The sequence below is a fragment of the Daphnia pulicaria genome, chromosome 4, assembly GCF_021234035.1.
Source record: "Daphnia pulicaria isolate SC F1-1A chromosome 4, SC_F0-13Bv2, whole genome shotgun sequence".
In the NCBI taxonomy this organism is placed as follows: Eukaryota; Metazoa; Arthropoda; class Branchiopoda; order Diplostraca; family Daphniidae; genus Daphnia; species Daphnia pulicaria.
This window is the reverse complement of record NC_060916.1, coordinates 21410218-21424997: the sequence shown is the minus strand read 5'-3', so window position 1 is coordinate 21424997 and position 14780 is coordinate 21410218. Positions and strand designations below refer to the sequence as shown.

The following is a 14780-nucleotide window of genomic DNA, read 5'->3' as shown; positions in this document are numbered from 1 at the left end:
TTATTAGTGCAGTAATTTTTATATGCATTGAAGTGATTGAATCCTTGGGCGAATGAAAGAGTGAAAGACATAACACCTACGTAATAACTGTAACTAATCGTTCATATTTTTCATCCTTTCCCTCCCTTTTCGCAAGTATTTTTAAATTTTGCAAACTGTCCTAATGGAAATGTCCGAATTTCACCACTTGGAGCGTTGATATCGCGATTCTTCTTTCTTCGCATGGTGGCTTTGTTATTATTATCAGTCGCAGTTTCCATGTGGCCCTGACTTGACGTCTAGTTAAGTTTTTCACTGTATCAAAGAAATAGAAAGTGCAAATCAGCCGCAATGAAGGACATTCCTACAAGTATTGATTTTACCATCAACGGCAAGACATTTTCAGGTACTGTGCATTTTGTCATTCCTAACTGTTGCTAGGCTGGCTGGCTATGTCTAGTAGTGTTTGTGTTTTGGTCAATTTCACCGTATCATTTGGATTGGTTGTGTCGTGCTGGACTCAAAGTCTCACACTTGGCTTATCTCTTAGATGCCTTCTGTTTGACTTAAAATGTGTCGTGTCACGGCAGACCGCACAACAGTGATGTAACGCTTAAAAGTGCTTAAAAGTAACCTGGTACTGGCAGGTGCAAAAAAATTTAAAATGACTTAAAGTTTCACTTCAGCCATTTCATGAATGTGATGTGAAACTTTTCTTTTCTTATGTCATCTTATAAATTGATGTATTGCCACATAGATACTGTTAACTCAAAACAGTAGAATAAAATGTTCAGCCTTCACAAATAGCTATAAGAAATCCACATTAAGTAGGCTTGATTGTCAACAAAACACCACTTATAATAATTGATATTTACTATAGAAACCATGCCTTATTGTCTTATCATTTCCTCTTTCCTGTGTGTTTTTAGTCAATCGGGATGTGGACGCTGATACAAAATTAGTCGATTTCCTTCGGCGAAAGGCTGTATTAACTGGGACCAAATGGATGTGCAGGTTATATAATGTTATTAAAGCGGTTACCATTGAATGTTAACTCATTTTGAAATAGAACTAAGAAATAGAACTTGATTTCTTGCATGTAGGGAAGGAGGTTGTGGTGCGTGTGTTGTCACTTTGTCAAACAACGATCCGCTGACCGGAAACAAGCAATGTCGAGCTGTGAACTCAGTAATAAGACAAGAATGACTCGTTGATAAAACCATTAAACCGTTTAATTCTCATAATAACTGTTATTATATTACTAGTGCTTGCTGCCTTTGCTGTCTTGCCATGGAAGCGAGATCACCACAGTTGAAGGAATTGGAAATAAGAAAGATGGCTATCATCCAGTTCAGGTTTGAGCCCCTTTTATTTAATTCATGCATCAATGGCGTTAATTAAATTTCAAACCTTTTTTATTAAACATCTGGAATGAAGTCTCAATTAGCGGATATGAATGGAAGTCAGTGCGGCTATTGCTCTCCTGGAATGGTCATGTCCATGTACAGGTAAAAGTTTCATTTGAATTAAATCGCTTTTTCCATCACTGTTAAAAACGTTCTTTTACTCGAATTTAGTTTGCTGCAAAAAAATAGCGGAGCTGGAGTGACTATGAAGGAAATCGAATCTTCTTTGGGCGGAAATATCTGCCGTTGCACCGGTTATCGTCCCATTATGGACGCGTTCAAGACATTTGCCAAAGATGCGCCTCAAGAACTCAAATCCCGGTGTGTTGATTTAGAGGTAACAAACAGATTTCTTGCTTTTCTTCTTCTGTTATTAACTGTAAAGGTTTTCTGATGATTATGTTTTAGGATTTGGGGAATGCAATCTGTCCAAAAACGGGTTCCGCTTGCCAAGGACTTTGTGAAAGCAACGGACTTGCCAAAGTTATTGACGGAGAAATATTCAAAATGGGAAATTGGTACCGACCAGAATCGCTGGAACAGCTGATGGAGCTTCTAAGTTCTTTTGGCGGGGAAGTGAAATATCGTCTTGTTGCGGGAAACACTGGAATTGGTAAACATTTTCTATGTGAGTAACGAGTATAACAACTTAGCAGTTATCATGATTTGCAGGTGTGTACAAAGAGGACGGACCGTATGACGTTTACGTGGACATAAACCAAATTGGAGATTTATATCAGATTTCAAAAGAATCTCCGCTAATAATTGGTGGTGGAATCAACTTAACTGTTATGCAAGAGACTTTATCCTTTATCGGATCCACGAATCCTGACTATTGGTACGCAGAGACTCTTGCCGAACATATAGAGAAAATTGGCAGCGTTCCAGTTCGTAATGTATGAAGCTGTTTAACCTTTTTGCTCCTTTTAATGAAGTTAATCAGAAATGTATTTCATTGATAGGCAGGAAGTATTGCGGGGAATTTGATGATGAAACACGGACATCGTGAATTTCCCTCCGACTTATTCATCGTTCTTGAAACTGTAGGGGCGAAAATCACCATCAGTAAATTAGATTCATTTTCCGTGTTTCTCCGCTTCTAGCACTAACAGTTGGTACTTTGTATTTTAGTAAGCTGCAAAAGAGAAATTCAGCAACTAACATTGGAACAATTCCTTGAGACGGACATGAACGGCCAAATCATTTTAAATGTGACACTTCCTCCATTATCAACGGATCACTTTATCAAAACTTTCAAAATTATGCCTCGTTCATGTAATGCGCATGCCTATATTAACGCTGGATTTTGTGCGAAAATTTCCCGTCAAGAGAATATTTGTATCGTAGGGAAACCTACAATTATCTTTGGAGGAATTCGTACTTCACTGGTTAGTTTTTACAATCAACGTTCTAAAATTAATCGTAATTTATTGATAAATTTTCGTAGGTACATGCAATCGAGATGGAGAATTTCTTGGCCGATAAATTCTTAGATGACGAAATGACGTTTCAAAATGCGCTGAAGGTGTTGGATCAAGAACTTTGTCCTGAAGAGCATTTGTTGAATCCGGACAGTGACTATCTGAAGGCCGTAGCACAAGGACTTTTTTACAAGGTATGGTTTGAAACATCAAATTAAACTACAAAAGTTTAATCAAAAGGTGCTGATTTATTTTCAGTTTGTGTTGACTATCATTGGAGACAAAGCAGCACCTGAATTTCAGTCTGGATCTCTGAATTTGGAACGTAAAATTATGAGAGGCAAGCAGGACTATGACACTGATTCAAAGGAATGGCCTGTTAATCAACCAACCATCAAAGTTGAAGCAAGGGCGCAATGCTCAGGTACTATCTTAGTAAATTTCCCTAAATGTTTGACCGATAACTTTTCGTAAACATAAAATTCCTGCCTAGGTGAAGCCAAGTATATTGACGATATCCCAGTTTGCAGTGATGAACTCTTTGGAGTTTTTGTTTTGAGTACCGTAGCTAATTGTTACATTGATCAAATAGACGCCTCAGACGCACTGGTAATTTAGCAGCTTTTTATTATTTGAATTTTTCTACAACAATAACCTTTTAAATCGTATTTGTAGAAAATAGATGGTGTTGTTGCTTTTCTTGAAGCGAAAAGCATTAAGACAGGCAACTTGTTTGTGTTTGCCCAAGGAGCATCTGATAGTCAAAATAACGAAGAGGTATAATCAAAATCTCCAACACCCGAAATGTTTTCCGTGGAATAAAAATTTTTTATGTTTATTTTCAATAGGTATTCTGCTCTGGTAAAGTGTTGTATGCTGGTCAATCCCTTGGGTTAATTGTAGCAAGCTCACAAAGCATAGCAGCACGTGCTGCTAAATTGGTCCGAATTTCTTACAAAGACCATCAAAAACCTGTTTTGACAATAAAGGAAGCCATGAAGGATCCAGAGAGAACTATGATTCATGCTGCTTTTGGACCACCAAACGTTTTTGACGCTGGTGACGTTCAAGGTAGCATTTAATCATTTTAAACTTTTAATTGATTGCGACTGATCATCGTTACTTATCGTTTACTCTTCCGTCTATATAGAAGGTTTCTCTTTGTCTGAAACGGTGATCGAAGGTGAATTTGAAATCGGTACTCAGTATCACTTTTATATGGAGACCCTGGTTGCTGTGTGCATTCCAGTCGAAGATGGCATGAATATTTATTGTTCTACTCAAGACCAAGATGCAGTGCAAAACGCTGTTGCCCGTTGCCTGAAACTCCATAAAGCCCAGTAAGTGTAGCATTAAGGTCTTTACCGCTTATCTTTAACGTAATATGCGACGTTGATAACCATCCGAATTTTCAGAGTGAATGTGGAAACTCGACGATTAGGTGGCTCGTATGGCGGTAAAATTTCGCGCTCCACACTTGTTGCCACTGCTTGTGCTATAGCAGCATATGAACTTTCTAAACCTGTTCGAATTTCATTGGATTTGGATTCTAACATGGCGCTCGTTGGAGGGCGCCTTCCTTACTATTGCCAATATAAGGTAAAACTAGGAAAATGTTCGTGCTTATGTTAATTGATTGGGTCAATAAATCAGCTCCTTGTTCATTTTCTTTTTAAGGCTGGAACCGACAAGGATGGGGTTATACAAGCTGTGGATATGAAAATAGTTAGCGACTGTGGTGGAAATTTCAATGAGGGCACGGCTTTTTTCGCTGCTTCTTTCGCGAAAAATTGTTACGCCGCAAAATCCTGGAAGTTTACTCCGCTTTTGGCGAAAACCGATACGCCATCAAACACTTATTGTCGTGCTCCAGGTCAGAAATTTTGTTGACGTTGAATTGTGCTTTTGATTAACTTTAACATAATCATGACTTTATTTTATTTTGAAGGAACCACACAAGGAATTGCAATAATTGAAAATTTAATTGAGCATTTGGCGAAAACCCGCCAAGAGGATCCTCTTGAATTCCGTTTGAAAAATCTGAATACGAGCGGAAATGAAGAGGCCAATTCTATGCGAAAAATTATTGATGAAGTACGGCGCTCATCCGAATTTGACAAACGTCTTGGAGAGGTAAAGAAAGCTTTTTCGGTTTATATGTTTGGTTCATGTTATATTTCACGATGAAAATGTAAATTGGAACAGATCAAAGAATTCAACTCAAAGAATCGATGGAAAAAGCGCGGAATTAATTTGCTTCCTATGGTCTACCCTGTGGAATCTTTTCCGTTTCGATACAATGTGATGGTAGCCATTCACCACGAAGGCGGATCTGTTGCAGTGTCTCATGGTGGCATTGAATGTGGTCAAGGCATCAACACTAAAGTATGACATTAAAAACAATTCATTATCGAATAGCACATTGAATGAATTGAAACAATGTTTGTTAGGTTACGCAAGTGGTAGCAAGAGAACTGGGCATTGACATTTCGTTGATTTCTGTGAAGCCAACTAATACATTAACCAATACGAATGGATCTGTCACTGGAGGCAGTGTGACAAGCGAAATGAACTGTTATGTAAGTTAAACATGGAAACACTTTTGCGATTCTTTGTTGTTATGACGACCGGAATTATTGGCCCCATTTATTAGGCTGCCATGAAAGCGTGTCAGGATTTAAAGAACAGAATGCTACCCATAAAAGAAAAATTGCCGGATGCTAGCTGGAGTGAACTCGTTGAACAGTGTTTCAACTCTAATATCGATTTAACTGCTCGCCATTAGTAGGATATTTTAAGATCATGATAATTCCACATTAAAACTTATTCTTCATATAAATTCTTACAGCTATACGTCGGATGACAAAGTTAAAGGATACATCATTCACGGAGCTACCGTTTCAGAGGTGGAAGTTGACGTTTTGACAGGAGAAAAACTGGTTCGTATATCGCCACAATTTTTTCTACTAACCTTCGAAATTGAGTTTAACTGATTCTCTGTTTAGCTTCGTCGAGTAGACATTCTAGAAGATGCTGGACAAAGCTTAAGCCCACTTATTGATATTGGACAAATAGAAGGAGCATTTGTTATGGGAGTTGGACTTTGGACTAGCGAAAAGATTACGGTATGCTAAGCAGTTAATTCTTCGTTGACGAAAAGAATATGTTAAATTAAAAACAAAATACTCATTCAAAATTTGACGACATTTCAGTACGATCCCCATACTGGACAGAAATTAAGCCGTGGAACTTGGGTATGTGCAATTTACGATGTAATCATAATTAATTATCAATTTCGTTTATTAACTGTTGCGCTTTTTTCCAGAATTACAAGCCTCCAGTGAATAGCGATATACCAATGGATTTCCGTATCACAATGCTGAAGAATGCGGCCCATCCAAATGGAATTTTACGTTCTAAAGGTATATTAGTAACGTGAATTTAAACACTTAAGGTTAATGTAATAAGGAGGAGGGCACATTATTTCTTAAAGCTACCGGTGAGCCTCCGTTGTGCATGTCCGTCTCGGTGCTTTTCGCTTTGCGCAGCGCGGTTGATGCTGCTCGAAGTGATGCAGGCAATCCAGGATGGTATCGAATGGGTAAGTTTCTTTTTTCGGTTATTACTTGTAGATAGAAAGCGTCATCATATGTATCTCTTTTCATTTAGACGGCCCTGCAACTATCGACAAACTTCATAAAATGATGTTGACTAATTCCGCACAGTACTTATTCCAGTGAACAAAAAAGAGAAAAGTCCCTTTTAAAGCGCACTTTCTCTTTTATCTTTACAAGTGCAAATATTAAAAAAAAGTTTCTTTTTGTAGTTCCTGTTAGCGTTTTTCCCCAAGCTGTTGGCATTTGGTTATACTTTCATAAATGTTATTAGCTTGGGTGAAAACTAGATTTTTTGAATTAATTCTTTGCATATTCTCGCATAAAATGTGGTTATTTTATCTTCATATAGCTGCTGCCAATAACTTTCACTTCAAAATATATGTACTCCTCAAAAGCAGTTCATTAAAAAAAGGTAAAGTGTTGCCATTGCATTATTGATGATAAAGCTTGGTTAGGCCTACAGCGTTAGTTGCTATGCAGAGTGACGCACTAGCTAATACCAATCAGTGCTCAATGCTATCACGTTTACAGATAATGTTATTTGTGTGCACATCGTCATATTCTTATGTGTAAGAGTGAAAGCTGTAAGCTGCAGAAATAGTCCGATCGCACCGCTTTGAAATTGAAATGAACTTTTCAAGCGGAAGCATCGAATTCACCGTCAATGGCAGACTACATACAGGTATGTATTTGTCTTTTTAATAATTGTTCCGTATTATTCAATGCGGATTTAGTTGAATTGATAAATACGTCAATGTTAAACGTTGGAGAGCTATCAGTCGTCATCATCACGCATCATCATCACATGTGATTGACACATCCTCAACTTATAATCGTCTGAGGTCTAACCTTTCTCGTAATGCTGTGGATTGTCTATATGCTATCCTTATGTAAGCTATAGGACCATATTTTGAATACTCCCGTTCTTTTTGTAAAGAGGGAAGCGAATCGAAAACTGCTAGGTATATGTGATTGTTTCTATCTTGCATTTACTGGTCTCAAAAATCAAGATAACTGAGATGGCAGCGTGTGAATAATTGACATGATCCCAACGACTTGAAAGTTTGAACGGACACTTATATATATAAAGATAATTATGACAAAACAAAATTCCGTCTGATTCCAAATTTGTTGTTTTTTCAACATTAATATGCATTATGTGGATTACTGAATATGAAATAATGATTATTTGTTCTGTTTTACCTTATAGTCGATCGCAATTTAAATGCCGATACAAAATTAGTTGATTTTTTGCGACAAACGGCTCTACTGACTGGAACCAAATGGATGTGCAGGTAACATAATACTTATACATGTCTGCATTAATTATGTCGTTTATATTAAGGGGTTATTATTTAGAGAAGGGGGTTGTGGATTGTGTGTTGTTGGTTTTTCAACCATCAATATCATAACGAATAAAAAAGAGAGCCGTGCTGTCCATTCGGTAAATATTCCGTGACAATTTCCTATGATAATGATTCACATTTCACTCTACATATTTAGTGCTTGCTGCCTTTGCTCTCTTGCCATGGCAGTGAAATTACCACAGTTGAAGGAATTGGAAGCAAAAAAGATGGCTATCATCCAGTTCAGGTATGTGATGTTTTATTTGTTTAATGAATCGGCGACACAAATTAATAATGAAACATCTTTAATGAAGTCTCAATTGGCGGATTTGAATGGAAGTCAGTGCGGCTATTGCTCTCCTGGAATGGTCATGTCCATGTACAGGTAAAAGTTTCATTTGAATTAAATCGCTTTTTCCATCACAGTTAAAAACGTTCTATTTTACAAATGTTTCCAAATCTTTTTACTCGAATTTAGTTTGCTGCAAAAAAATAGCGGAGCTGGAGTGACTATGAAGGAAATCGAATCTTCTTTGGGCGGAAATATCTGCCGTTGCACCGGTTATCGTCCCATTATGGACGCGTTCAAGACATTTGCCAAAGATGCGCCTCAAGAACTCAAATCCCGGTGTGTTGATTTAGAGGTAACAAACAGATTTCTTGCTTTTCTTCTTCTGTTATTAACTGTAAAGGTTTTCTGATGATTATGTTTTAGGATTTGGGGAATGCAATCTGTCCAAAAACGGGTTCCGCTTGCCAAGGACTTTGTGAAAGCAACGGACTTGCCAAAGTTATTGACGGAGAAATATTCAAAATGGGAAATTGGTACCGACCAGAATCGCTGGAACAGCTGATGGAGCTTCTAAGTTCTTTTGGCGGGGAAGTGAAATATCGTCTTGTTGCGGGAAACACTGGAATTGGTAAACATTTTCTATGTGAGTAACGAGTATAACAACTTAGCAGTTATCATGATTTGCAGGTGTGTACAAAGAGGACGGACCGTATGACGTTTACGTGGACATAAACCAAATTGGAGATTTATATCAGATTTCAAAAGAATCTCCGCTAATAATTGGTGGTGGAATCAACTTAACTGTTATGCAAGAGACTTTATCCTTTATCGGATCCACGAATCCTGACTATTGGTACGCAGAGACTCTTGCCGAACATATAGAGAAAATTGGCAGCGTTCCAGTTCGTAATGTATGAAGCTGTTTAACCTTTTTGCTCCTTTTAATGAAGTTAATCAGAAATGTATTTCATTGATAGGCAGGAAGTATTGCGGGGAATTTGATGATGAAACACGGACATCGTGAATTTCCCTCCGACTTATTCATCGTTCTTGAAACTGTAGGGGCGAAAATCACCATCAGTAAATTAGATTCATTTTCCGTGTTTCTCCGCTTCTAGCACTAACAGTTGGTACTTTGTATTTTAGTAAGCTGCAAAAGAGAAATTCAGCAACTAACATTGGAACAATTCCTTGAGACGGACATGAACGGCCAAATCATTTTAAATGTGACACTTCCTCCATTATCAACGGATCACTTTATCAAAACTTTCAAAATTATGCCTCGTTCATGTAATGCGCATGCCTATATTAACGCTGGATTTTGTGCGAAAATTTCCCGCCAAGAGAATATTTGTATCGTAGGGAAACCTACAATTATCTTTGGAGGAATTCGTACTTCACTGGTTAGTTTTTACAATCAACGTTCTAAAATTAATCGTAATTTAATGATAAATTTTCGTAGGTACATGCAATCGAGACGGAGAATTTCTTGGCCGATAAATTCTTAGATGACGAAATGACGTTTCAAAATGCGCTGAAGGTGTTGGATCAAGAACTTTGTCCTGAAGAGCATTTGTTGAATCCGGACAGTGACTATCTGAAGGCCGTAGCACAAGGACTTTTTTACAAGGTATGGTTTGAAGCATCAAATTAAACTACAGAAGTCTAATTTAAATGTGCTGATTTATTTTCAGTTTGTGTTAACGATCATTGGAGATAAAGCAGCACCTGAATTTCGGTCTGGATCTCTGAATTTGGAACGTAAAATTATGAGCGGCAAGCAGGACTATGACATTGATCCAAAGGAATGGCCTGTTAATCAACCAACCATCAAAGTTGAAGCAAGGGCTCAATGCTCAGGTAGATTTCTTTTTCTATACTTAACATTACTTGTGTTCGAATTAATAATTGCGAGCCCGAAGGGCGAAGCTAATAATCGCATACGCAGAAAAAAAAAATCCATGTCACTTTGTATGTATGTATGTATGTCCCGCTCCATAGCTCGGAAGTTTCACAACAGATATCGGACTTTTTGGTCTTAAAAATTACACAAAAAATATGCGGTGCGACCAGAACAAAAATAATTTCATTTACTTAATTAGTTCTCCTGTAATTAATGAAAAACTGCTAAAATAATTGTTTTACAGCTAGTGACATCTGGCGGTTGCGACTACAACTTTTTCAATTTAGGTCTATTTTAATCACCACCAGATGTCCATAGCATCGCCGTGATGACGCAATCTGTAATGTCCCAACCATGACGCAACAATCAGATTTGCATTTATGTTCTGTAGTTATTTGACTAAAAGATGGCTATTTTTAAATTCAATTATTGAACTTTATTTGTAAAAATAGGAAAATATGACTTGAGCAAACTAAACGTTAATAACTTGCAAGAATATTGAACTGTGACAGAAAAATCCCGTTTTAAGACAAAAAAGTCTGTGAAGAAAAGTGTGAATAACAGATTCACAACAGATTTCAGACTTTTTTGTCTTAAAAATTACACAAAAAAAAATGCGGTGCTGCCAGAACAAGAATAATTTTATTTACTTTGATAATGGATCGAATTAAAAGACGAAAAATAGATTTTTGGTTATGATGCTGGCATGATAATGAAGAGGGCCATGGTTCAAGTCTCATTATAGATTTACTTTTTTTTAGAATAAAAATATTGTTTTGACCCATGCCCTTCGTTAACCATGACTCAGACAAATCAAAATATCGCGATAGAATTTTTTTCCAGAAAATTTCAGAGAAAAAACATAGAATTTTCAGAAAAATTCTGAAAAATTAGGATGGCATTTAGCAAAAAATCCGACTTAACAATAGGCCCTGAATTTTTTATTTAAGACAGTTTTCAACTGGCTTACGATTATCCCTTCGCGGCGAGCTGGTAAGCTTGCTTTTCTATCTTATTTCGTATTCACTTTAGGTGAAGCCAAATACATTGATGACATTCCGGTCCGTGTGGATGAACTTTATGGGGCGTTCGTTTTGAGCACTGCAGCAAATTGTTTACTGGATAAAGTGGATGCATCTTTAGCACTAGTATTCAAATTTTAATACAGGTTAAGGGTGATTGTTTCATTTTCGATTTTTTCGATTTGCAGAAATCAGATGGGGTAATCGCTTTTTTTGATGCCTCAAATATTAACACCGGAAATGTGTTTTTCTTTGCTAATAATGGCCTCAACTGCGACAATAACGAAGAGGTTCGAGATTTAATTTAATGTCATGCTTTATATTCAAGATTTATTTTAACCATAAACTTTTTGCGTTGTTAGGTTTTTTGCTCCGGTAAAGTGTTGTACGCTGGTCAGTCTCTTGGATTAGTAGTCGCCCGTACTCAAAAGCAAGCAATCGAAGCCGCCAAATTGGTTCGGGTGACTTATAAGAACCACCAAAAGCCAGTATTGACAATCAAAGATGCTCTGAAAGATTCCACGAGAATTCAGAAACATTCCATCTCTGGATCACGGCAGGTGGTGAACGTCGGTGACGTTGAAGGTGTGTTTCTTTTTATTCCTTTATTCAATACGATGCGATATTAGATAATGAATGTTGGCACTCGTTACCGAAAGACGGATTGTCTCAGTCTGACACTGTAGTCGAGGGTGAATTTGAAATTGGCAGTCAATATCACTTTTACATGGAAACCCTGGTTGCGGCGTGTGTTCCAGTCGAAGACGGAATGGACGTTTATTGTGCCACTCAAGATCAGGAAGCCGTGCAAAGTGCAGTTGCGAATTGCCTAAATCTGCGAAATTCCCAGTAGAATTACATATTTTATAAAGTTCAATTTAGCAACTATAACATTTTTTTTGTATTATTACTTCAGAGTTAATGTGCAAACTCGTAGACTTGGTGGTGGTTTTGGTGGGAAAATATCCCGCTCTACACTTGTGGCTGTTGCTTGCGCAATTGCGGCGTCGGAGTTATCTAGACCGGTTCGAATAACTTTGGATTTGGATACCAATATGGCGTTAACAGGAGGTCGTCTTCCGTATTATTGCCACTATAAGGTAACCATTTAAGATAATAACTATAAATATTATAATTTGCCGACCAATAATTTTCTTTTATAATAAGGCCGGAGTCAACAAGAATGGACTTCTGCAGGCGGTTGATTTGAAAATAATAAGTGACTGCGGCTGCAGTTTCAATGAAGGAACTGCGTACATAGCTGCTTCGTTCGCAAAAAACCGTTACGCATCAAAATGTTGGAAGATCACACCCCTCTTAGCCAAAACGGATACGGCTTCCAATACTCATTGCCGTGCACCAGGTGTGTAGACGCGTAACTTATAAAGTATCTAGCACAATGTGATTTTGATTTGTTTTACCCAATTAAATAGGTCCCATCCAAGGTATTGCCATAATAGAAAATTTAATGGAGCATCTGGCGCATGTCCGGAAGGAAGACCCTCTCGATTTCCGATTGAAGAATTTAAATAGATCCGATGAAAATGAATTCAGCGCACTTCAACACATTATTAGTGAAGTGCGTTGCTCATCGAATTACGATGAAAGATATCGTCAGGTAATGATACAAAAATTTATATTAATATCAGTATTTTGAAAATGAATCGTTACGTTTAGGTGAACGAATTTAACTGCAATAACAGATGGAAGAAACGGGGAATAAATCTGCTTCCCATGGTCTATCCAATGTATTATTCTTCATATCGTTACAACGTCTTGGTCGCAGTTAACCGCAACGATGGGTCCGTTAGTGTTTCTCACGGCGGAATCGAGTGTGGCCAGGGCATCAACACTAAAGTAATCAAAGACACTCCAGTCATTTTTAAACGACTAGTAAAATTTTACCTGTAACTTTTTAGGTATCACAAGTGGTAGCTAAAGAACTCGGTATTGACATTTCTTTGGTTTCCATCAAACCAACCAACACTTTGACCAATACGAATGGATCCGTCACAGGAGGAAGCAAAACTAGTGAACTGAATTGCTACGTAATTTTTTTTTGCAATCGTTGATTATAATATAACATTAGGTTAATCAACCTATTGATTATACAACAGGCTGCTATGCGAGCATGTCAAAAATTAAAGAAAAAAATGCTTCCAATCAGAGAGAACATTCAAGACGATAACTGGAACGTGTTGGTCGAGAAATGTTACAACTCTAATGTGGACTTGACTGCTCGCCATTTGTAAGTAGAACCACAACCATTAGTTATTACCAAATTCTGCATCATCGCTGCTTATTATTTTACTTTACAGTTATTCGCCTAAAGACGACCTTACAGGGTACGTCATTCGTGGAGCCACCGTTTCAGAAGTTGAAATTGACGTCCTAACGGGAGAGAAATTGGTGGGTGAAGTGCAAATGGACATGAAAATAAACAAACAATAAATTTGGTCATTCAAGAATATTCATAAAATATTTCTGTTTGATATTTAGATTCGCCGTGTAGACATTCTAGAAGATGCTGGTCTCAGTATAAATCCCTTGTTGGATATTGGGCAAGTCGAAGGTGGTTTTATAATGGGCCTAGGATTATGGACGAGCGAGAAAATGATCGTAATGGAACACGTCTTACTAATATTCTTTTCTTCTTATATTCGCAAATATTTTTTCCTTGCAGTATGATCCAACCACAGGGAAGAAATTAAGTAGAGGAACTTGGGTAGGCCTTTTTTATTACTTGATGAAAACGCTAAAACTATATGTTATGCGTCCATAATCATTATGTTATGCGTCCCTTTACGTAATGAATTTGCATTTAGAACTATTATCCTCCTTTGAATAATGACATACCAATGGATTTTCGCATCACGATGTTGAAAAATGCCGCCCATCCTTTTGGTGTATTACGATCTAAAGGTAAAAAAAAAAAAGAAAGGAAAAAAAAACGAAAACTTTATGTTTTCAAATTAATTCTTATTTTTAATTCTTATTTTTAGCCACAGGAGAGCCACCACTTTGCATGTCCGTGTCAGTTTTCTTCGCCTTGCGCAATGCAGTGAATGCGGCACGAATCGATTGTAGTGATTCAGACTGGTTTCGAATGGGTAACAAATGAATAGAAATTTTTTAAATATCGCAAACAATAAACATGCACGAACTTGCAAAACTGTTTCAACATCGTTGTTAAAGTTGCATAACTTATTAACTTAAATTGTTTGTTTATTAGATGGACCGGCAACCATTGATACGCTCCACAAACTTATGAAAATCGACCCTTCAAAGTTTTTATTCTGATTCGGTAAGGTAAAATGCAGTAATTATTGTCATTGCAATTGCAACCCATTTCATAACTACGCTACTGCACTGCAGTAAAAAAAAATTTATTTTTTAAATAGTTAATAAACAACTCTGTGATGCATGTTGATTTAGGGGTATTAAGCGCTCAATGGGAGAAACAAGCTTACAATAACTTTCATGTATAAGTTGGGGTTGTACTGTTTCATCTGGTACATCTGCGAACGATTGTATTTTTTTAAATTATCTGTTAAGGCAATTAATAAAACATTGTATTAGGTACGCCATGGGCATGGAGAGACCTCTCAATACCCTGGGTACGCTAAAACCAGAGCTGCTAAAACTGTGGAACCTATGACTCTGATTCAACTTTATTTCCGGATGAGGCTGGATCGGCTGGATCATTGCGAAATTCTGTCATTTCATACGTTTAATTCGTTCACTTCCGCCATGGATAAAGATGACAAAGACGAGCGGTCTTTATCTGTGCTTCC

General features: G+C 37.3%; 2 protein-coding genes across 4 annotated transcripts; both read left to right on the top strand.

The window, feature by feature from the left end:
• The first annotated feature begins 231 nt into the window (after window positions 1–231).
• On the top strand, window positions 232–6845 carry LOC124335929 (probable aldehyde oxidase 3). The gene is made up of 28 exons (XM_046789440.1): window positions 232–385; window positions 909–993; window positions 1083–1167; window positions 1245–1334; window positions 1417–1487; window positions 1557–1722; window positions 1794–1998; window positions 2058–2281; window positions 2348–2450; window positions 2517–2773; window positions 2833–3000; window positions 3065–3230; window positions 3300–3415; window positions 3482–3583; window positions 3655–3877; window positions 3957–4146; window positions 4222–4405; window positions 4484–4679; window positions 4755–4939; window positions 5012–5191; window positions 5257–5385; window positions 5460–5590; window positions 5655–5745; window positions 5812–5931; window positions 6019–6060; window positions 6132–6228; window positions 6300–6407; window positions 6476–6845. Exons 1-28 carry the CDS (start codon window positions 331–333, stop codon window positions 6544–6546), a joined length of 3840 nt encoding a protein of 1279 aa, XP_046645396.1. The 5' UTR covers window positions 232–330; the 3' UTR covers window positions 6547–6845.
• Window positions 6846–6922: 77 nt separating this feature from the next.
• Window positions 6923–14699, top strand: LOC124335927 (indole-3-acetaldehyde oxidase-like). 3 transcript variants are annotated; one of them, XM_046789438.1, is made up of 30 exons: window positions 6923–7105; window positions 7325–7385; window positions 7634–7718; window positions 7783–7867; window positions 7927–8016; window positions 8084–8154; window positions 8248–8413; window positions 8485–8689; window positions 8749–8972; window positions 9039–9141; window positions 9208–9464; window positions 9524–9691; window positions 9756–9921; window positions 10997–11112; window positions 11175–11276; window positions 11349–11571; window positions 11646–11835; window positions 11903–12086; window positions 12154–12349; window positions 12420–12604; window positions 12664–12843; window positions 12906–13034; window positions 13104–13234; window positions 13305–13395; window positions 13486–13605; window positions 13670–13711; window positions 13812–13908; window positions 13989–14096; window positions 14219–14290; window positions 14566–14699. In XM_046789438.1, the coding sequence occupies exons 1-29, from the start codon at window positions 7088–7090 to the stop codon at window positions 14284–14286; spliced, it is 3861 nt and encodes a 1286-aa protein (XP_046645394.1). In that variant the 5' UTR covers window positions 6923–7087; the 3' UTR covers window positions 14287–14290; window positions 14566–14699. The 3 variants fall into 3 exon arrangements, with proteins under 3 accessions (XP_046645394.1, XP_046645393.1, XP_046645395.1); XM_046789437.1 differs by lacking the exon at window positions 14566–14699 and having other exon boundaries at window positions 14219–14416; XM_046789439.1 differs by lacking the exons at window positions 7325–7385; window positions 14566–14699 and having other exon boundaries at window positions 14219–14416.
• Window positions 14700–14780: the final 81 nt, after the last annotated feature.